This window comes from Rhineura floridana, chromosome 2 (genome assembly GCF_030035675.1).
Source record: "Rhineura floridana isolate rRhiFlo1 chromosome 2, rRhiFlo1.hap2, whole genome shotgun sequence".
Taxonomy (NCBI): Eukaryota; Metazoa; Chordata; class Lepidosauria; order Squamata; family Rhineuridae; genus Rhineura; species Rhineura floridana.
In genome coordinates this window covers 205,237,842-205,261,337 of record NC_084481.1, presented here as the reverse complement: position 1 = coordinate 205,261,337, position 23,496 = coordinate 205,237,842, and the positions used below count along the sequence as shown (strand labels likewise).

At 38.1% G+C, this 23,496-nt stretch overlaps 1 protein-coding gene across 5 annotated transcripts in view; it reads left to right on the top strand.

Annotated features, from left to right (window-relative positions):
* Positions 1-19,328, top strand: part of RPS6KA5 (ribosomal protein S6 kinase A5) — a 103,470-nt gene extending 84,142 nt beyond the window's left edge. For 2 of the 5 annotated variants that reach the window (XM_061611956.1, XM_061611959.1), the window contains 4 exons: positions 1,693-1,884; positions 2,896-3,055; positions 4,294-4,457; positions 6,872-19,328. In XM_061611956.1, coding sequence (XP_061467940.1) covers positions 1,693-1,884; positions 2,896-3,055; positions 4,294-4,457; positions 6,872-7,111 — 756 coding nt within the window. In that variant the 3' untranslated portion in view covers positions 7,112-19,328. The remainder of the gene's footprint in view (positions 1-1,692; positions 1,885-2,895; positions 3,056-4,293; positions 4,458-6,871) is intronic. The other 3 variants (XM_061611958.1, XM_061611957.1, XM_061611960.1) reach the window with 3 other exon arrangements.
* Positions 19,329-23,496: the final 4,168 nt, after the last annotated feature.

Genomic DNA, 23,496 nt, shown 5'->3' with positions numbered 1-23,496 from the left:
TTCTGGAGCAGATTATAAAGCAGTCAATCTGTAAGCACCTTGAAAGCAATGCAGTGATTACTAGGAGCCAACATGGATTTATGAAGAACAAATCCTGCCAAACTAATCTCATCTCATTTTTTGATTGGGTAACCTCCCTTGTAGACTGTGGGAATGCTGTGGACATAATATATCTTGACTTCAGCAATGCTTTTGACAAAGTGCCCCATGATATTCTGATTATCAAGCTAGCTAAATGTGGGCTGGATGGAACAACTATTAGATGGATCCACAGATGGCACGAGAATCGTACTCAAAGAGTGCTTATCAATGGTTCCTTCTCAAACTAGGCGGACGTAATGAGTGGGGTACCACAGGGCTCGGTCCTGGGCCCAGTGCTCTTTAACATTTTTATTAACGACTTGGATGAGGAGGTACAAAGCATGCTTATCAAAGTTGCAAATGATACAAAATTGGGGTGCATAGCTAATACCGTGGAGGGAAAGGGACCTTGATAGGCTGGAGCATTGGGCTGAAAACAACAGAATGAAATTCAACAGGGATAAATGTGAAGTTCAACACTTAGGAAAAAGAAACCAAATGCACAGTTATAAGATGGGGGATACTTGGCTCAGCAGTACGACATGTGAGAAGGATCTTGGAATTGTCGTTGATCACAAGCTGAATATGAGCCAACAGTGTGATGGGGCTGCAAAAAAGGTGAATGCTATATTAGGCTGCATTAACAGAAGTATAGTTTCCAAATCGCGTGAAGTACTAGTTCCCTTCTATTCAGCACTGGTTAGGCCTCATCTTGAATACTGCGTCCAGTTCTGGTCTCCACACTTCAAGAAGGATGCAGACAAACTGGAACGGGTTCAGAGGAGGGCAACAAAGATGATCAGGGGACTGGAAACAAAGCCCTATGAGGAGAGACTGAAAGAACTGGGCATGTTTCGCCTGGAGAAGAGAAGACTGAGGGGAGATATGATAGCACTCTTCAAGTAGATGAAAGGTTGTCACATAGAGGAGGGCCGGGATCTCTTCTCGATTGTCCCAGAGTGCAGGACACGGAATAATGGGCTCAAATTGCAGGAAGCCAGATTTTGACTGGACATCAGGAAAAACTTCCTAACTGTTAGAGCCATATGACAATGGAACCAATTACCTAGAGAGGTAGTGGGCTGTCCGACACTGGAGGCATTGAAGAGGCAGCTGGACAGCCATCTGTCGGAAATGCTTTGATTTGGATTCCTACATTGCGCAGGGGGTTGGACTCGATGGCCTTGTAGGCCCCTTCCAACTCTACTATTCTATGATTCTATGAAAAGCAACAACAAGAACAGCCACAATAGCTATGTTCTATCTCCACTGTCAGAAGCAGTATGCCTCTGAATGCTAGTTGCTGGTAATCACAGGTGGGGAGAATATTGTTTCACTTGTATCCTGCTTGTGGGCTTCCCAGCTTCCCATAGGTATATCGTTTGCCACTGTAAGAAATGGGCCTTTGGTCTGATCCATAATGTCTTTTCTTATGATGAGACTTGTAGTCCAATATCTGGAGGGCCACAGGTTCCTTATCCTTGACATAAGACATAATCCAGTAGTTATCTCAACTATGAAAGAATAAAGAATATATTTTGATTATTGTAACTGGAGGTTTACATCGATAGCATATCTTGCAAATCTCTAATTCTAAATTTTCTCTTTTAGAATTTAATATTTATAGATGAAAATGATAATTCTGAAATAAAAATAATTGATTTTGGATTTGCCCGCTTAAAACCACCTGATAATCAGCCTCTTAAGACGCCATGTTTTACTCTTCATTATGCTGCACCCGAGCTCTTAAATCATAATGGTTATGATGAATCATGTGATCTCTGGAGTTTGGGAGTCATTTTGGTAAGTGAATTGCTTGCTTTATTCTACATTTTGAAACAACTGACAAGCATTTGGTCAAATTGCTGGCGGAAAAAGTTAATTGTAATAATCCCAAACAGATTAAAGTGACTGCTGACCATTAATTACTAGAATATATATTTACTGGACTGGTGCAGATCTAATACTGGCTCTGTCTTAATTACGGTTAAGAGATGAGGGGTTGAATCCAAACTTACTGTAGCTGTCCTTGAATAGAAGGCTTGTGATCTATTCTCACTTAAATAAGTGGGGAGAGATTCTGCTGGCAGAAGTGGGAGAGGAGGCAACTTTCACTGATTACCCCCTCTCCTTGGAGTTGCCATACACTATTCCAGAAGATCCCCAATTGTCTAAATCAAATTTTGGGAGGATGGAGGAGCAGGAGAAAATGGCAAAACGCAGCTCATTCCTTCCACTGGTGGGAGTATCCTCTGAGCAGAAAGGACTCTGCAGGTGATACTATCGCTGACAGGAGGAGAGTCTGGATCCAAGTCAAGGAGTGGGTCATGGAATCACACATTTCTTTGTGGCAGCCTTGCTGAACCAGGATTTTTTAATCAAGTTCAGATCATAGGTAATCAGGGAATCTGAGTAGTCTTAAGCATGCTTAATATCTGTTCTGACATATCCCTTAGCTACATGTGATGCAGGGTGTTTAATGCAGAAGAGAAATATGTGATTTCAGTCACTGACCTTTTAATCACAATTAAAAGAGTGTTTGTATGTAATGTCTACATAGCCCACTGTTGCAGAAATAATACCGAATAATACCGAATCGTTCTATAACTTCTGGAATATCTTAAATATTGTGGATGTGTAAAAATTGACTTTTTTTCCTAACATAATGTAAATTGTTTCACTGTGTAAATTGCTTGTGACATGTTTAATATGTTTTTGCTTTTTTGTGTGTGTCTGTATATGTCCAGCTCTCTTTCACTCATACACACACGAATATGCATGTAGTACTGATTTTGTATTTTCTTTTTTGATAAGTTTACAATGCTCTCAGGACAAATACCCTTCCAATCTCAAGATAAAAATATAACATGCACAAGTGCATTGGAAATTATGAAGAAAATTAAAAGAGGAGAGTTTTCTTTTGAAGGAGAAGCTTGGAAGAGTGTTTCTCAGGAAGCTAAAGATTTAATACAAGGTATATATTGACCCATCACTTCATTACTGTGTTTCTAGTAATTCTAGTAATTGTTAGTAATTTGATTCTTGGAATTAATTAAAATGAAGTTTTCCAAGGAAGATAGCACAACCTGTGCAAAATCAATTGTCTGCAGTTAGATTGACTCTTTTATTTATTTATTGTATTTGTACCCCACTCTTCAGCCAAACAGGTGCCTAGAGTGGCTTACGTAAATCAGTTAATACAAGACAGTCCTTGCCTGCGGGCTTACAGTCTAAAAACACATTGCTTCTGTTTTTCCTCTGCTCTCCTCGGAGGTCTCCTCTTTTGACCCTAACCAATCTTTTGCTCACAGACTCTAGTTTACCACTGATGTACATTTGAACATTATACAGGAATATGTATGGGAATATAGCAACATGGAGAGTGGAGAATTTCGTCTTGCCTTCTTCCCAGAGTTGCTCATTTCTTCTCCCTACTTTGCCCCTGCCCCATCCTCACAAAAGCCAAGTAGCACATAAAATGAACACCCATGATGGATAGGTAGTGTGACCAGGAAAAGAGGGCAGTTTAATAGTTGTGTAGAAGAAGGAATTTCAGCAGGTGTAGCATGACTCTGTGCTTTGATAGTTCCTGGGCAGACTAGAGCAGTTTATTTTCATCAGATGAAAATGAAATGCCTAGATGTGATAGCTAGAGTATAAATATTCGTATTTGAGAAATGATCGAAATGGTTTTGGCATTGTTTCAGTTTAGATATTAACTGAAAGGCTAGCATGCTTATATCCAGGTTATTTAATATTAGCTATTTATTATGTAAAAAAGAAATCTAGTAACTACAACCTCCTAAAAACAGCTGATTTAAATCTTAAAAATATTATTTTATTTTTACTTAGAAAAAATCTGGAGTCCATACACTTCTGGATAACAGCCATTATGATAACCTAACCTTATTTCCTAGATTGAACTTCTGCAAATACACAATTAATGTTAACTGTTGTGAACAATTTATTTAATAGGGATTCTCTGAGTTTATATATATGTTCATAATTAATTCATCTATTCATTCAAGATTGATTTCTGAGAGGAAAAAAGACAGATTTCTGCAACCCCCAATTTTCCTAAACCGTGTCACTATATAGTCATAAACTGAATTGTCAAAGCATTGCATTTTTGTTTTCAAATGAATGTTAAGGACTATTAAAAAGGTAAATAATAATTCATTGATATAAGAATGTCTAATAAATTCCTATTAGGACTTCTTACAGTGGATCCAAATAAGAGAATTAAAATGACCAGTTTGAGATACAATGAATGGCTTCAAGATGGTAGCCAACTATCATCCAACCCATTAATGACTCCAGACAATTTAGGATCTTCAGCAGCTGCTGTTAACACTTATGTCAAAGCAACCTTTAATGTAAGCTCATATAGTCTTACTTTCTAAACATTAAACTATATGCTTATTTTGTCAGCCTGTCATTTAAAGTAAGATGCATTTTAGGTCCATATAGATTCAGAAGGAACTGTTGTTTTTACCATAAATGGTATTTCTTCATGGATGATGTCTCCAAGCAGGTGGTATAGTCCCCCCTACAGCTCGGAGACAGGAAATGCCAAAGGTTCATAGAAGACTTTGCCCCTCCCTTCCTGTTGAGGCTCAGTTTCATGATAAAGCATAGAGAGCAGACCTCAACAACATAAACCCTTAAGTTGAGGCAGGCAAAACCATAGCCTTAAAGAATGGAGTAGAATTGGAGCAGTCCTCTGTAAAGGCATGGACTTTCTTTTGTTTCTAGTTTCTATTGAGACTTTGGTCGATGACACCTAGCTAAAAAGTTTTGTGCCAGCAAAGGAACCAAGGCCATGTTTGCTTGTGAATAGGCATCTGCATCCAAGTGAGTGAGCCAGAGGTTCCTGTGCACCACTGTTCCTGCTGCCATAGCATGGCAGGAGAGCTGAGTACATGTAGTATTGGCTATGAAGGCAGTGGCCCTGGAGACACGTCTTTCTGATCTTAACAAGGTCCTGGTTGGGATTGTCTAGCAGGTCAAAAATACAAAGCAGAGCTGTCCTGATAAAGACAGAGGCAGAAATAGATGTGCAAATAAATGGTGTCATATGAGCACTTAAGTGCTACATCTAACCTGCACTTCAATTGGGCATCTCCATCTCTGGGGAGGAGCATGCGAGAAACTAGTTCAGCGATAGGCCCATCCACAGCAGGTATCTTGAGTGGTTCCATGACCATATGTGCTCCGAGCTGATAGAGGAAATGGACTGAACCTCAACAATGGGGGAGGATCAAAGTCTTCTGTGAAGCTTTGGTATTTCATGTCTCCAGGCTGCAGGAGAGTTATGCTACCTGTTTGGAGACCTCTGAGAGAAATATCTAATGCTTTATCTCAAGTGAGGATGCTTCATCTTGACCCCTTCAATGAGGCACCCCTGCTTTTTCTGTTGGTCCCAGTGGGTTCTATGAACACGTGAAGTTTTCTGTTGAAGTGGGGAAATTGTGTGTGAGGAGGGGTAAATTGGAGGAGTTACACTCAAAATCACTGTTGAAGGAACTCTTGAGACATTGGGTCCTATCCCTGGTTTCTGCTAATAGTTGTCTGTCCTGAAGATAATTCTAACTCATTTCAAAATCCTTCCTGCTCTCTTGGCTCTCTTGGCTCATGCTAGGGCATTTATGTATCAATCGATCATGCAAGATGCTAGAATATAATGATGAAGTATTATAAAGATTATAATGATGAACATATGCTAAACAGGATATGACACCATTCTCTTGAGATTCAGAATCATCTGTCAAAGAATAAAAGTGTACTGAATGAATGAAACAAAAAATATAGATCTAACTTATCCTTTCTATTCCAAAGCAGTTTAAAGAGTTTTCTTCCTTTGCTTAAAATCCAACCTTCGATAGTCACTTTCTCTTTATAAAATGATTTTAAAAAATTAAACCAAATTCTCTTCCATGCTTAGCTCTTATTTGAGAAAGTTGCTATCCTGCCCTAATCCTATTCAACCCTCACAAGCCCATAAATTGTTAACTTTTATGCCCCCAGCAGCCATTTCTGTCATCTACAACTCTAAGCTTCTCTAGGCCTCATATTTAGCTGTGATATGGACCAAATCCTTCAAATGGATGTCAGAAGGCCTTGCGCTAATTGTGTCAGCACATGGTATCCTTGGGCAGCTGCTGAAATCCAGGTGTTGCTGATAACTGGCCTGGAGCCCCCTTAAAGCAGCTTTTGCAATGGATGTGGGGGTGTCATTTTAATTTCCCACAATGCCCTCAACTTAGCATTTGTTTCACAGCATTATGGTAAATTTAAATCACAGCTCCATTGGAGTGTGCTCCCATCAGGCAGGTAAAGGTGTGAGGCGATCAGAATGTACTTTGCCAAAGACCTCCTCAAACCTGACACTGATGAAGCTTTCAGGAGGAAAAAATGAATTGGGTTTGATGTTTTTAGTATGGAAACCCTACCTCTTGTTCTGTTTTTAGGATAACTACCATTTGTGAAATTGCCAATGTTTAATACAACATCTAAAAAAGTAACCATAGATAAATGTATATCAAAATCTGCGTACTGGCCACAACCATCTTATTAAACAAATATATCCTTTAATTGTCTTGTCCAGAACTGCCGCCTACATCAATATTAAATGGAATATTACTTGTTGGATACTCAAGTCTTGCTTCTTAAAACCTCTTTACATCTATAATATAATTGTTTAGGGAAAATATTTTTAATATTTATATTTAAATAGCTTTAAGAACTTAATCTAGTTTGAATACAGATTTGTATTTATCTTTTTAAATAGGCCTTTAACAAGTACAAGAGGGAAGGATTTTGCCTGCAAAATGTTGACAAGGCACCTCTTGCAAAAAGGAGGAAGATGAAAAAAACAAGTACAAGTACAGAGACTCGCAGTAGTTCCAGTGAAAGTTCTCATTCTTCCTCTTCTCATTCACATGGTAAAACTACTCCTACCAAGACTCTGCAACCAACAAATCCTACAGACAGCCATAATCCAGAGAGCATCTTCCAATTCTCTGACTGAATAACAGATTTGCTCTGTTGAACAATTCAGTGGGTATAACTTGCTGACATAAGTGCTTCTTTAAACATAGTAATATATATTGAGTGGAATTCACTGGTGTCCTTTCATTCATGGAATGACTTTTGATCCAAAAGGGGAGGAGAAGTGAGTTTTGACTGCTTCCTTTCAGCCTTCCACTCCACCTTTAAACCTTGTTCTAGAGGGTCCTCCAACTCTCTGGATTAGATTTAGGGGTGAGGGCTCTGAGGGAGAGGGGCAATTGGCAAAAATCCTCCAGTGAGCACAAGGGCACAGACAGAGCTGGCCCCAGGCATGCCGGGGCCCTTGGGCACCAGCCTGCCTCAGGCCTCGGCACTCTCCTTCTGTGATTTGCGGCAGTATTGGTACCGCAGATCGCAGGGCAGGAGCTTCCAAGCCACCCGCCATTCCCTTGCTCAACCTCCCTTTCTGCTTTTGCAGCTGTGCACGGTGTGTACGCAGGGTTGCCATCAATCAAGATGGCAGCCAAGGTTTCCATAAGGGGCTGAAGCCTGTGCCACCATCTTGGTTGATGGCACGCATGTGTGCTACACGTGTGTATTCCCTTAGGGAAACCTTGGCCACCATCTTGGTTAATGGTAACCCTGTGCGCACAGTGCGCGCAGCTGCAAAAAACAGCACAGAGAAAGGTAGGTGGAGCGGGGGAATGGCGGGCAGCCTGGAAGCTCCTGCCCTGTGATCCGCGGCAGCAATCCTGCTATGGATTGTGGAAGGGGAGTGCAGGGGGCCCTGTAGCTGCAGGGGCCCTCAGCCAGGGCCCCATCTGGCCACCCTTTAGAGCCAGCCCTGGGCACAGATTGGATTCTACCCACAGCTTATAAATTCTTGCATTAAGCACACATTTTCACAAACTTTCTAATTTTCCATTTCAGTCCTAGTTCAAGATAGGACATGTTAAAATACTGCTGTGACTATAGCCAAAACTGAAGCTAATGAACAAAGCTTGCAGTCCAGTGAGGTAACTGCACATGCAAACAGGGCTTTTTCATTGCCAGCTAAGGAAATTAAAAGAGTTCCATAAATGTAATAACTGTTTACTAGCAATTACAGCTCTGTGTGCATGCAGACATCTTAATTAGGGGTGGCTTTCTTTGATTATTTATGTACATTAGAAAGATGGCAAAATGATATGACCAGTGCTGAAACTTAGTGGCCAGGATCAAAAAAAGCTGCTTTCATATATGCAGCAGCTCTCTTCCTTATGCAGGTTTCCTGCAAACGGAAAATCAAGCCACAAAGAAAGGTCATTTTCAGCATGTGAAATGGATGCATGAATCCTTGCACAAAATACATGCAACACTTTCACTATTCAGGGCTTGGCAACTAGAATGCAGAACTGTATGATTTCTTCTATAGATTTTGGCCATTTTTGTTTTCATATTTTGAAAGATTATTTGGGTGGTTAATAGCTTCATAATACTTGTAAAAGGAGCCTGCTGGTTTTCTTAAACTTTTAATACTAAAAACATGTAAAGATTTTCTGAACAAATATTTATGCCTACTTTCTAAACATAAAAATTAGCTTCTGTTAAGTGAGAATTATCTGTGGGTCCAAAAACTGAGCATGCTGCGATGCATAATATCTTTGACAGTTTGCTATCTTGTTATAGCATAACATTCAGAGGTTTTTATGATACATAATGTGTCCACATTATTTAGTTCACCTATAATTGCATTTGATGAGTAACTGAACAATGTGACAAATGCCTTTTGGAGATGCTGTGTAATGTGCTCTAGTAACTTCAGTGAGAATTGTGAACTTATTGCATCATTCCACTTGCAATATTAAGCTTTCATTTTCTTGCCATGATTTCCATACCTGTATGCAATACTCTTCAGATTTTGCTCCTCTCTGGGGCACGTTTTAACTTTAAACCATTTATGCATTGGTAAAACTAAAGGGACATTCTATCAAACACTGTGCTTCACATTTATTCACTGTGTTGTACTACAGTGAGATTTCCTACTGTAGTTGTAATATATTTGGAATTGTAAATGTGACTCTTACCGATGCATTTGAAATGGTAATATCTTTCATTTTGAAGCATAATATCTCAATATATGCAGAGCACTTTTACAGCTCCTGTGCTCAAGTCCTGCAAAAGGTTATTGAGCAATCCTGTTGTGAACTCATTGGGGTAATTTGTGTAAAGTTAAACTCATGCATAGATATTTGCATAAACAGAGAACAGCTGGCAGATTTTAAAAACACATTGCTGCATTGTAGAATAAACTAAACCCAAATCCTATGCAATATATATATATAATATCCATTTTCCTATAAATGGCATGTTTACATAGTTGCATCTATCAGAAGTGTTTTAAGAAACCTAATGCAGATGTACCTATGGAAACCGATGGAATCCTGGAAATAAAATGTTTTAATGTGATTGGTAGTATTTTCATCAGGAATGAGATAAGTGGTCCAAGAAGTATTTTTTGTATGGCTTACTAGATTCTTTTTAGCATTCTTGCAATCTAGTCATTTAGGGAAAAATTATGATTCTAGCCCTTGTTGTAAAAGTAACCTTGAAAAATATAGTGACAGACACAGAAGACTTGTAATCTGGCACCAGACCAATGTGACTTTATGCATGTTTGTTAATGCATGCTTACCTAGAAATAAAACTTAGTGAGTTCAGTGATGCTTACTGCCTAGCAAGGGTTATAGGATGCTTTACAACCATAATTGCTGTGTCTTTTGAGGTGGCTAAAGTGATATAATCATTTTGAAATCCTAATTTGAGTTTATAGAGTTTTTAATTCCAAATATACAGCACAGAACTAACACAGCTTGTTTACCAGATGTGCCTTGGCTTCCACACTGTGTTTAGGAACTTAAATTATGCCTGCAGTCTATGTAAATAAGAACAGGACAGAAGTTTGCATTAATTATTTTAATTAAAAAAGACAGGTCAGTTGACACACTTACATGTTTCCAGTATGGCTCTGGTGCTAAAGGAGCTGAACACCTTTGAGTCTGAGGTTTTTACAGTTTAGTGACATAAATTACTTAGGCTGCAGTCTTGTGCACACTTATTTGTAAGTAAGCCCCACTGAATTCAGTGGGACTTAATTCTGAGTAAATATGCATCAGATTGTGCTGTTAATTGAATACTTTGAGATAAGTTATAGCAAAGGGTTGTATTCAACATAGTACTAAGGTGAACATTCCATTAAGTGCAATCCTTGGGCAACAGAACTTTTGCCCCTGCACACCCCCATAGTCTGTACTGGGGGTTCTCCCAACCTCCTCTGGAGCAGTTTTGGGGTTGACGTGGGGCACATGCAAAGGAGGGTAGGGGGGAATCCTGTTGTACCAGCACAATTTCATTGAATATCGACTAAAGTTTCTAAGCTGATGGAATATTTGAAAGCTTGTATTGCTTAGGTTATTGTGACCTCTACATTTTAAAATTTTATGTGACGATAGCACACACAGCTTAAAGTGTTTGTTAATTATATAATCCTATGCCAACTTTAAATTCAGATTGAGAATATGCCCTATATAATGAAACATTTTCTCTCTGGCTAAATGATTATGCAAATTGCATACAAATGTCTTGCTATACTTTTATCAGTTTTCCATTTCACTATGAAGATTGAATTAAGTATCTGCTTTTAAATAAAATCTCAGTGGTTCTGCAGATTAAACTATAATACAATGAGCCCTGATTTGCACTTATATGTAGTTTAAAACAATTTAAAACAATTTTTAAAAAGTATTTAGTAACCTTGAAGGAAATCCAAATAAATGGTGTTTTATATTCGAATAGCTTCATTAATATTTGGCAGAACTTCATAAAATGCACAGAGTAAAGTAATGATTTAATTTCTCAGGAAAAGGGAGAGTTTATATTTCCATTGTTCTTTTGAACAGGCAGCTATCAAGAAAACTCACCAAATTATTGTACTCTTTGGAGCAGATATTATTTGATACATACATAAATGGGTGTAGAGCATAACTTTCATTATTAATATTAATAATTATTAATATTCAAAAAGACATGTTGATTTTAAAATGTTGAATGTGCAGACTGTATACTTTTATCTGTTACCTGTCAGACAGGTATAATATGTTAGCTAGAGAAAGTAGTACAATGATAGTGATCAGAAATTAATTATATGTTACTTATATCTCATAATTTATCAGTTTGATAAAACTTTATTTCTTGTGGTTAATAGAGCAAATACTAAAAAAAGTGACACAAATATTTTCTTATGTCTTAGTCCTGTTTAGTGTTTAGCCTGGCAGGTAATGTCCACAGTGCAACACAACTGGGGATTAGAATCATAGAATAGTAGAGTTGGAAGGGGCCTACAAGGCCATTGAGTCCAACCCCCTGCTCAATGCAGGAATCCAAATCAAAGCATTCCCAACAGATGGCTCCTGCTGACGGCTCCTTTCTGTGGCTAATTTGTTAATTAAATCTCTTGGACACCAATATACTTGGTGCAATATTATTCTGGTGATTTTCCACTCTGGAAGCTTTTGCCACTTTTGACAGGAATAGAATGCTGTTTCTGTTGCCATAGTGGTGCTTAGTACCTCTAGATCCCAGTTTTCAATATGCACTTAACTTGCAGGATTGTAGAGGCAAAAAAGATGTGAAAGTAATTTATTCCAGCTTTCCATACTGAGCCAGAATTCTTCCATCTCCAGTCATTACCATCATTGGATGGAGCTGGGCAGAGATGGAGCAAAATGTTTATCATGACTGATATACTTCTAAAATGAGGAATCAGTTTAATCATACAAAGGAAGCTGCTGCATTCTGGTACATCTCATTTTTAGAAAAAACAGTTTTATATATTTAGGTAGAAAATCTCTCTTTTTGATCCAGTGAGATTGGATCCAGACTTGCTGTTCCATGAATGGAAGGTACTTGGATCCAGCTGAAAATCTGGGGAGAGGCAATTTTCACCCATTTTGCTTTCCCTCAAATGCCCCTGCCCATTGCTACCTGCTCCAAAAGGTCCCCCAGTCCTCCAGAGCAGATTTCCAGGGAGCATAGGGGGCTGCAGGGGGAAGGTGGGGAATCAATGAAAATCACCTTGTGCCTGTGGGAGAATTCTGGTCTGGGCAAATCTGGGACCTACCTGATGGGGTGGTTAGATATAACAACCAAAGATAAAATGAGAACCCCAAAATTTAATATTTGCCATAATTAATGGGTTTTTCTACCAAAATAAGGAGTGTAATGAGTCAGATATTCGTAGCTTAAGTATATGTAATTTTCTGACACTTCTTTATCGTAAGGTTTATATAGCTACAAAAGTGCTAATGTTGATTTGTGGCATGTAGCAGAATAGTTTTGTGTGCAGAACTGCTCCTCTCAATTGGTTTTCTGTCCTTTATCGTTTAATGTTTTTAGGGTATATACACTTAACTGGGAGTCAACCCCATTGTGAACCCAGTGAGATTTATTTCTGAGTAGATACTTATAGGATTGTGCTATTAATTTTATAAAATGGATATCCCTAATCCTTTATAGTTAACTGAATGTTTGAGAATTTATTTACATAAGAATCTCCCTTTATAATAACTTAGTGGCCCAGTTCTTTCTACTCTGAATGGCTGTAGATCTCTGAGATCTAAGGCAAGGGTCTCTCCCAGTCTTGCTACCAGAGATCCTTTTAACTAAGTTGGGACCCTCCCATTCTAAATAAAGTATGGTTTTAGAGCAAGGTGTTACTCAATTGTGACACTGATGTATAACAGTTTACAAAAGAGTGGTGATATGGTAAGTGATATAATAAATTTAACAACTCCAGAATTCTTATTATAGACACCCAATTTGTTGTTGTTGTTATGTGCCTTCAAGTCGATTACGACTTATGGTGACCCTATGAATCAGTGACCTCCAAGAGCATCTGTCATGAACTATCCTGTTCAGATCTTGTAAGTTCAGCTCTGTGGCTTGCTTTATGGAATCAATCCATCTCTTGTTTGGCCTTCCTCTTTTTCTTCTCCCTTCTGTTTTTCCCAGCATTATTCTCTTCCCTTGTGAATCATGTCTTCTTATTATGTGTCCAAAGTATGATAGCCTCTGTTTCATCATTTTAGCTTCTAGTGACAATTCTGGTTTAATTTGTTCTGACACCCAGTTATTTGTCTTTTTCGCAGTCCATGGTATATGCAAAGCTCTCCTCCAACATCACATTTCAACTGGGTTGATTTTTCTCTTATCCGCTTTTTTCACTGTCCAACTTTCACATCCATACATAGAGATCGGGAATACCATGGTCTGAATGATCCTGACTTTAGTGTTCAGTGATACATCTTTGCATTGAGGACCTTTTCTAGTTCTCTCATAGCTGCCCTCCCCAGTCCTAGCCTTCTTCTGATTTCTTGACTATTGTCTCCATTTTGGTTAATGACTGTGCTGAGGTATTGATAATCCTTGACAAGTTCAATGTCCTCATTGTCAACTTTAAAGTTACATAAATCTTCTGTTATTACTTTAGGCTTTTTGACGTTCAACTGTAGTTCTGCTTTTGTGCTTTCCTCTGTCATCAGCATTCGTTTCAAATCATTACTGGTTTCTGCTAGTAGTATGGTATCGTCTGCATATCTTAAATTATTGATATTTCTCCCTCCAATTTTCACACCTCCATCTTGGTCCAATCCCGCTTTCCGTATGATATGTTCTGCATATAGATTAAACAAATAGGGTGATAAAATACACCCCTGTCTCACACCCTTTCTGATGGGGAACCAATCAGTTTCTCCATATTCTGTCCTTACAGTAGCCTCTTGTCCGGAGTATAGGTTGTGCATCAGGACAATCAGATGCTGTGGCACCCCCATTTCTTTTAAAGCATTCCATAGTTTTTCATGATGTACACAGTCAAAGGCTTTGCTGTAACCTATAAAGCACAGGGTGATTTCCTTCTGACATTCCTTGGTCCTTTCCATTATCCAACGTATGTTTGTGATATGATCTCTGGTGCCTCTTCCTTTTCTAAATCCAGCTTGGACATCTGGCATTTCTTGCTCCATGTATGGTAAGAGCCTTTGTTGTAGAATCTTGAGCATTACTTTACTTGCATGTGATATTAAGGCAATAATTCGATCATTACTGCATTCCCTGGGATCCCCTTTCTTTGGAATTGGGATGTATATGGAATGCTTCCAGTCTGTGGGCCATTGTTTAGTTTTCCATATTTCTTGACAATTTTTGGTCAAAATGTGGACAGATTCATTCTCAGTAAAGTGTAGCAACTCTAATGGTATGCCATCTGTTCCTGGTGATTTTTTTCTTCCAAGTATTTTAAGGACAGCTTTCACCTCACATTATAAAATTTCTAAATTCTAAGATTGACACCCAATAGTTACATTTAAGTCTCTTTCTCTTATCAAACTATAATTGTAAGCATATTGTTTGGTAGATGTTAAAAATATTCACTAATTAGCATCAAACATATCTAGCTAGAGATCTCAAATATAACAAATATAAATATTTTACAAATGATAAGGCCAGATCTTTTATGCTATTGTAGCACAAAAGGTGTGAACTGAAAGATCTAGGGATAAAATGTACAATAAGCATTCACTGATATATTTTTAGAAGTTTAGGGGGAAGACATGTTTAAAAAGTACTTTCTGTTGTTAAATCCAAGAAATCCTCTTGGTGGTTTGGCCATTTCAATTATATAATGTCCTCTTATAATAGCTGTTCTTTAGGCTGCCTTAATAGTACATTCCATACAATCTGGTATTATTATTCTGCTGCCTCTCTCTGTGACTGACACTGCACACTTACGCAAACCTGCTCTGCAGAATAAGGGGGCCTTTTGGAACAGTGAAGGAGGTAGCATAAACAGGATGGACCAATCTCCTGAGGAAATCTCAGCCCATTGGATGGGGAGGATTAAAGATCCATGCCTTGAGGGGATTGATTTAGGATGATAGACATCCATTTCATCACTCTGCCCCACACTTTTTTCCTCTTAGGAAAACCATTAACCAATCTTGAGTGCGCTAAATTCCCCTGGTAAGATTCTTAGATAGCTGCTGTGTAATAAAGGTTTGACATGTGTTCATTTCCTTGCACTTCCAGGGTGGGTATGTATTGAGGGAGGAACTTTCAGTTGGATCCGACTTCTACTAGAGGAAGAGAGAAAGTGATTTTTGTCTGTTTCCCTTCCCTCTGCAGTCCCCACTGCAACTTCTCATGCTGTTCTGGAGGGACTTCCAACCCTCCAGAGCAGCTTTTGGAAGGGGGTACAAGGTGAAGGGGATCAGTGAAAACCACTTCCTTTCCTCCAGCAGGAGTATCCACCCACAAGTAGCCTCTGTGTTTTGTCTTGTTGTCTACCAATGAAGGATGCTGATTGTTCTAAAGAAATAGTTAAAAGGATATTTCTTTGTGGGGTGGGGACTTGGGTTGGCAAAGATTTAAATTTTTCATGATTATGCCAAAATCAAATTTCAGTTTCTTAGTACTAGTTAATCCTGCTGAAAACTATGTTCTGAGTTGTGCTAATGATACTGGCAACAGAGAGTTTTGTGCGGAATGCAATGAAGAAAGTCAGCGGTGTTACATTAACAATTCAATAATTTATATATATATATAATTGAATAGTTAATGTAACACTTCTGATATATATATTATAAGGCACAACACTGTGGGAGACACATCAGCAGGGGGGGAAAAGGGAGACAATGTGTTTCCATGTCAAAACTGATAAAGACCTGGTTTTTCACTTAAATACTACACTTGCATCACCCTCACTCCAGCATCACTTCTACAATATGGAATAAGGGAGTTAATCTTTCTGCAAGAATGATATGCAACTGTTGCAGCATTTTAACTTTTATTTATTTTGGTGGTGGAAGAAAACAGGATATATCAGTGACATTGTATTTGTTTTGCACAACGGAATACATGTATCCAGCACATTAAACAAAAAATAATCAGTACAAGTTCATAGTAAAGGAAGGGTAATTGGGAGATGGATGTGTAACATTGCCAGTGATGTTATAGATGCTTCTGATATTTATATAATCCCATTCCTCAAACCACTTGCTGTGACAATGGAAATGCTCAACTGAGAAATAGTTACATTTCCCCAGTAAGAAGATACTGCAGTGTGATACTGGAAAAAGTGACATCCCCATAACCAATTGCCAGTATAAGAATGAAATCTGTTCCTGAGAAACTATAAAAATGTTTGAAAGAGCTTTTGTCTTAAGATGGGGTTCTGTAAATAAGTTTTAGGAAGTCAATTCAAATGTTTTGTATAGTAATGAATAAGCAAATGGTTTAGTGCTTTATTAAGGGATATTTTGAAGTGTTCTTTTGGGGTAGAGCTTTTAAATCCTATGCTTTTTCTGTCCCATCAGTAATTCTTTTTTATGCATACTAATTGTTACTGTGTTGTCCATACCTTAGAGTTCTGCTTCCTATATGTTTAAATTCTGATAATAGAGCCAGTGTAGTGTAGTGGTTAAGGGCAGGGCTGTGGAGTCGGTACGCCAGACCTTCGACTCCTCTATTTTTCTACTGTCCGACTCCGACTCCTTCATAAATGGCAAATGTATATTAACTAGTAATAACAAATTTACTGTAGTAAAATGGTAGCAGAAGGCATTTCATCACCAACACGTGAATCCAGAGCTTGGAAAAGTTACTTTTTAAAACTACAACTCCCATCAGCCCCAGGGATTGGGCTCGCGGGAGTTGTAGTTCAAATGTACCAACTCTGACTCCACCCAAAATTGCTCACGACTCCGACTCCATGACTCCGACTCCACAGCCCTGGTTAAGGGGTTGGACTACAACCTGGGAGACCAGGGTTCGAATCCCCACACAGCCATGAAGTTCACTGGATGACCTTGGGCCAGTCACTGCCTCAGCCTCAGAGGAAGGCAATGGCAAAACCACCTCTGAATACCGCTGACCATGAAAACCCTATTCATAGAGTCACCATAAGTCAGAATCGACTTGAAGGCAGCATGTTTCATTTCTTCAACTTTAAAAGAGCAGGACATGCATAACCACCCCATCCAGCACAGATTATCTGTGTAGGGAAGCAGGCTTCTGCATGCATAGACATATAGATACAGATATCCTGTCATATGATGGTGCTCATCATTGACTGATTATACTGGCTGGGCATTTTTTTTAACGTGGATGGGCATACATGCTTTCTTAGATTACCTTCTTCTTTGAGGACATTGACGTAAATTTGAAAGAGACCTTTATGTCCTTTAATCTTCATGTACTGATGTTTTCTGAACATATTGTTATTTCATGTCTTCCTTTTCCTCAGAAAATGTGTTTTGTCTTGTTTAGGCTATCCCTTGAGAGCGACTCCAGTGTTTTGTACTGTTGCATTCTTCAGAGCATGTGCAATGGCTCACCTGCATGGTTTGTGTAGCAGGTCAGGGTTATGAGTATTTCATGTTGTGAATGCTTTAGTTTTATGTAAAAATTATATATTTGGTATATCAGAGGAATGAGAATTGAAAAGGGAAAATAGTCCAATGAGAGCTTATCTCTTAGGTTATGACATTTCATTTATAAAGGCTTCACACACACACAAAATAATTGCTTGATACTTCTAAAGATATTTTTACATGTGTAACTTTGGGCACAATTTTGTTGGGTATTATTGAATATAAAATATTTTTTCCTCTATATTCTAAAAGTGGGGGGTTCTTAGCAGTACTTTTTCTTTTTACATACTGTTCTTCAAAAATCAGTGTTTTTTTCTGATAAAACTTGGATTGCCACAACATTAGTCAAAATTCCTTCAAATATACTTTATTAACAAATACAATTTGGATTTTTCTAGGATATAGTATATCATTTACTATATCTGTATTTAAGCTTAATGCATATTTAAAATCCATAAAACATTCCCTACTTGAATTATCCTGCAGTAAAGTGGTGTAGGATGAAGAGCAGAATGTTTCTGTAAATGAACAATCTTTTTTTCTTCTATTGGAACATATGTGGAGTTGGAGTTGGTTTTAGAATGAGTGCATTACATGAATCCAGAACACTGGAATCAGTATGGGTCCTTCCCACACCCTGATCCAGTGGCAGGAATGTGTCCCTTACGTAGCAGATTGGCTTGATGAGAGGCATCTAAATTAAACCTCCACATGCAGGGCTGGAGCCAAGGTGAAAAAAATAATAAAATAACTGTACATGGAAGTCTTTAGCAGAAGTAACTTGCTAATGTGAGGTAAGAGGAAATAATGAGGACCTGGACAGAGCTGGTAGCCCCATTGTTCCCCTACCTGGAAGGTGACTAGCATGCATTGATTTTTTTGTATATGCCTATAATGAATTTGGGAATTGAACCATGTATCCTAGTTCATTAAAATGCTGTGCAAACACGGAATAGGGATTATCAGGCTCTTTTGGCCCATAACCAATTCCGCCCACTTTGAATACAAAAGCAATTTTAGCTTGAGGGTCTATCTGATCATCACAGTTAAATTGTTTTTATGATCAGGGTGTAAGACTAATTTCTCTTTTTGCTGTTGGCCTTCCCAACTGATCTCCTGTGCTCGTGTAATTTTATTAATGTTCTGTATCATCAGAAAAGGGGCATATGGGAGATCTGGTAATTCAGAAAGTGTGTGCCGCTAGCCTTCTACAAGAGTTTGAATTGAGTGTCCAACTGCTTTAAATTGCTGCTATTTTTTAGTTCTTGTAATTGGATTGTTTTATTTGTATTTTAATTTTTTGTAGTTTTAATTATATTTTGTAAGCTGCCTTGGGAAGGCTTTGCCCTGAAAGGCAGCATCTAAGTACTTTTATATAAGGCTGCAATCCTAATCCCAATTACCTGGGAGAGAGCCCCACTGAATTCAATAGGACTTAGTTCTGAGAAGGTGTGGTTAGGATTCCACTGTAAGCATGTTTAATGATGTGTGTTAAACTTGAGACTCAGCTCTCATATGTTGAGGTTACTGTGGGTACAATTCCTGGATGTATATGCATTTTGGAAACATTAGAAAAAGAGCAGAAAATAGAACATGCATTTAAAGCACTGAGAAAGCTGGAACCTGTTGACAGAGGGTTGTATTGTGAAACACAAGCTTTTGCTTTACTTAAGGAAATAACTATTTTTAAACATTTAACTGTAGATCAAATAAGTAAGATCTTTGTCATTTTCACAAAGAACGCTTGTTTTGCTACTCCAATCTTTACTGATATTTTTAATGTGTATTTCTTTTTTATGTTCTTTCTATTTGTGAAGTTCTTAATAAGATATAACATTTTGGGAAATACAGTAGAAATAAATCCATAAAATATCTTTTCTTAAATATGCAAATTTTGTACCATGATAGCTTTTTAATTTTAATTATTAATTTACAGATTCTTACTGGATATATAATGGGTTTTTCATTTTCATGCAAATCTAATATATACAATAAAGGCTTTTATTCAAACACCTTCCCAAAGTGTAATATTTATATGGTTTATATGCAAACAATTAACAGTAGTTTTAAAATGTTGGAATTGTTTCATTCTAGCTGGGCTAGAACTTGTTAACTTATTGTGTACTATGGAATATAGGCTCCTTTAAAATTACTTTGATGAAAGAAAAATGTCTGTGTATTTCTGCCACTTCCCCAATCCCTATGGCTATATTATGCTGTGTTAGTCTTTCTTGGATGCTTTATTACTGTTACAGTTGACACTGCCAGTCGCCAATTTATAAATACACAAATTAAAGAATTTTATATTACTTAGAATTGTCAAAGTTGGCAGGTATTTGTGTAAATGTTAACAAAGCTGCATGCTTTTTACATGTCTTTAATTTGTTTTCTCTTGAATCTGGCAAGTCCTGAATGAGTTGTATCAGCTTCAAAAAGAGACAAAGTTGAAGCTTGCATTTGTTTTTTAAAAAAGTGTTGAGGTTTCCTGAAATATTTTATGTGTAGATTTAAATTTTAAAAGCAGCAAGGGCTTACATTTTCGTATTTACGTATATGTTCAAATATATTTGTTCTACTCTCAAAAAATAAACTTGTCTATGTATAAAGTACTACATGTGTCATCAATTTAATTGTTGATATCAACAACACATTGTACACACTTTGCCAAATTACTTGTGTCATTTTTACACTTCTAGCAGGAAGAACTAGATGTTTGGGGTGAAAACTTAAGTCTGGAAATCTGGGTCTCAGCTGAAGAGCTGTAGAGTGTAATGAGAAGGATGATGTTATGCGGGACAGGGTTTTTTAACTTTCCCCTGTAGTGTCTTTCCTTAGCTATATTTCCTGTGTGGCGGTTTTTGCTGTGTGTTTGCTGTGTAGTGGTAAGAGGGGGTTTTAAAGGAAATGTATTAGGTAAGGTAAGGGTCAGCACCCATCTGCTATTTATCAACTTCACATTGTGGGTGCTCTTAGGTGTTCTAATCAGGTTCTGAGAGCTTTTGATTGATCTCATACTTTTGAGGGTCTTGCTATTGCTTCCCCTAATATTTGGCTGATAATGGGGAAAAGCCAGCTCAATCCTAACAATGCCTACTCAGAAATGAATCCTACTGAATTCACTAGGGATTGTTCCCAGGTAAGTGGAGTTAGGATTTTGCAGCCTAAGTGCCCAATGCTCTACACACAGCTACCCTGCAGAAAGTCCCATTTAAGTCAGTAGTATGTATTTTTAACTAAATATCCCTAGGCTCAAGTGCATTTTCTACTTTCCTATACATTCCTAGTTTTGTAACTTTCCATTTATTTTTATTTATTTATTAAATTTATATCCCTCCCTCCCAGTAGGAGCCCAGGGCAGTAGTAGGAGGCCAGCAGGTTGCTCTCTAATTCATATGGAAAATAATAGGGGTGTATCCAAAGCATAAAAGGAAAAATGCCACAACTTCTATCATGGCAGTAAAACAGAATATAAATGTCATAAATAATAAATCTTACTATTCCACAAATGTTTGTGCAAATGCTAATGGAAGAGTTTGCATAGGGCAGGGCTCCCAAACCCTTTTGGGTCTAGGGCACATTTGGAAACCTAAGAAACTGTTCACAGAAGAAAAAATGGTGATGCCAAGACTCCCCCCCCCAAAAAAAATATAGGCAAAAGACCTACACCCCCCCAAAACAAATAAAACACAGACAAAAAAGCTGCAACCTCCCCCAACCAAACTGTCCAGAAAAGCAAAAAATGTGATTTTTTTTTTAAAGTTTAAATTGGGAGGGGCAGGGAGCTTGAAGGTTGCCAAGGGAGGTGTCAAAGGACACTGTGGTAACTACAAGTGCCACATTGGGGACTCCACACATAGTGCTATAATCTGTTCTGTAGCAGTTCTCATGGTTCTGTTTGCGCAACCAGAACAGCATTGGATTTAGGTTTACTTTATTTACATCAGACTTTTCCCACGTGTAGAGTGGCAACTTTAGACCCAATCCATAGTATATATTTTAATACAGTAGATAAAATGGCCTCGTATATCGTTGCCCAACTTAAAATTGGGTCTAGAAGACTCAAAGCCTAGAGGCATCTAGGTAATACCTTTGTTTGAACTACCCCTTTACATTCATCAGACATGGGTATGCCCAGATATGCATGATTTAAGAAGTCAGCCCATTTCATTTCTTTTTTTCATATGTACAATCTTTTAAGGATTGAGTTCAAGAGTCAGTTCTTTATGTTTAGAGTTGAAACTGCATGGGCACAGTGTGCACTGGCTATTGGAACTCTTCCCAGGTCATATCCTCTCTTCTCAGGCCTTGCCTCTCTCTGGCTCTGCTTCACGCCATCTTCAAGAACTTTTGCCTGGCTGGAATATCTTCTCAAAGTCTGATAAAGCCTCTTGCTTGCCTAGAGGGAGAGTGGACAAGGATGTGTGTGTAGAAACCTCTGATTCCTAAAGGCTAGAATGCAGCTGAACAAAGGTAAGAAGGTAATCCATCCTGCTATTTGCCTCTGATCCTGCCCACATTTTGCCTCTGGTTCCATCCACCATGGAACACAGCTCCTAGAAAGTTGCTTAGGAGAGAACGTGGCCCTAAGACTGCCCCTGCCCTACAATATCAAAGTGTCCCTTCCTCAACACATACTGTTGATACTCAGGCAGTGCCTTTGCTGTATTCTTCTTGGCACCTGCTTAAAACTTATCTGTTCAAGCCTACTTAGACATGTAGATGTTGACGTGTTTAAATCTTTGTAGTTTTGTAGTTTATTGCTGCTTTAATTGTCTTTAAAGTTTCTAACTACTTGTTTTTAACAATTTTTGCTGATAACAATGTCTCTTGTAAGCTGCTTAAGAGATTTCTTACAATCAAGTGGTATATAAATTTTGTTAAATAAATAAACCCCTTCTAGAGCAATGTTTCCGTTTTAAAATTGTGTTCTTTTAAAAAAAAAATATGGACAGAGAGGAATATAACATGGAATGAGTATACATGCTGTCCTGGGGGGCAGGGAGCAGAATTAAAAAAGCAAAAACCCCAACTGAAGTAGGACAGAGGTGTGACAATAGGGTAAAATGCCATTCAGTTACATAGCTAGTACATGTATCTGGTATTTGAAACACAAGGGAAAGCAAGGTTCACCCTTCTTGCGGAAATACACTGTAACTCTTGTTTCTTGCTACATTTGTATACCCTTTGTTTCCTCTGGGGAAACAACTAGATGTGTGCTTCCACTTATTTATAGGTGGCCTATATTCTAAGGAAAGTAAACTTACAAAATGAGATCTTGCTAAAGAAAGCTTTGGCTACTTGAACATCTCCCAGTCCTCAGCCTATACCAAAATTATCTACTTCAGATGTTCTTATACTGTGGTCCATTAGCTCCATTTGGATGAGCTGCAGAGAGGTTGTAGGACAGTGTCAGTATTTTGGCCCTGCACATGATTTTATGTTTTCTGACGATGGAGTTGAAGGCTGTTTTGACCAGGCCAGGTTTACCAAACAGGGTAACAAAGCCCATGATTTTCATAATACAGTGCAAGTGCAGTCTACTAACTTTTCCCTAGAAATTTACCAGTTAAAAGCCCCCATCGTTACCCCTGTATTCAATTTGTTAATTCTTCTGACCATGTACATAACCCTCCAACTTCCCATGGTCAGTTATGGAGGTCTATGCTTGGGAGAACATTTAAGTAATAGGAGTTGGGGATCTCTTTCTCTTTTTGTACGCAGCTTTATTATCTGTTTTCATATGTACAGTTGTTTGGTACTTTGCATTTTATGTACAGTTTGTTAAAATGTAATAAACTTATTTTTTTAGAAAAATGTCCCCACCCTTGCCCATTAATGGCCTACAACGTGTGATTTTCCTAATGCTGTTTTTGGCAAAGATGGTAGTGCTGAAGAAAAAAAAGTGTAGTAAGTGGTACACTGAGTACACCAGTGATCTTCA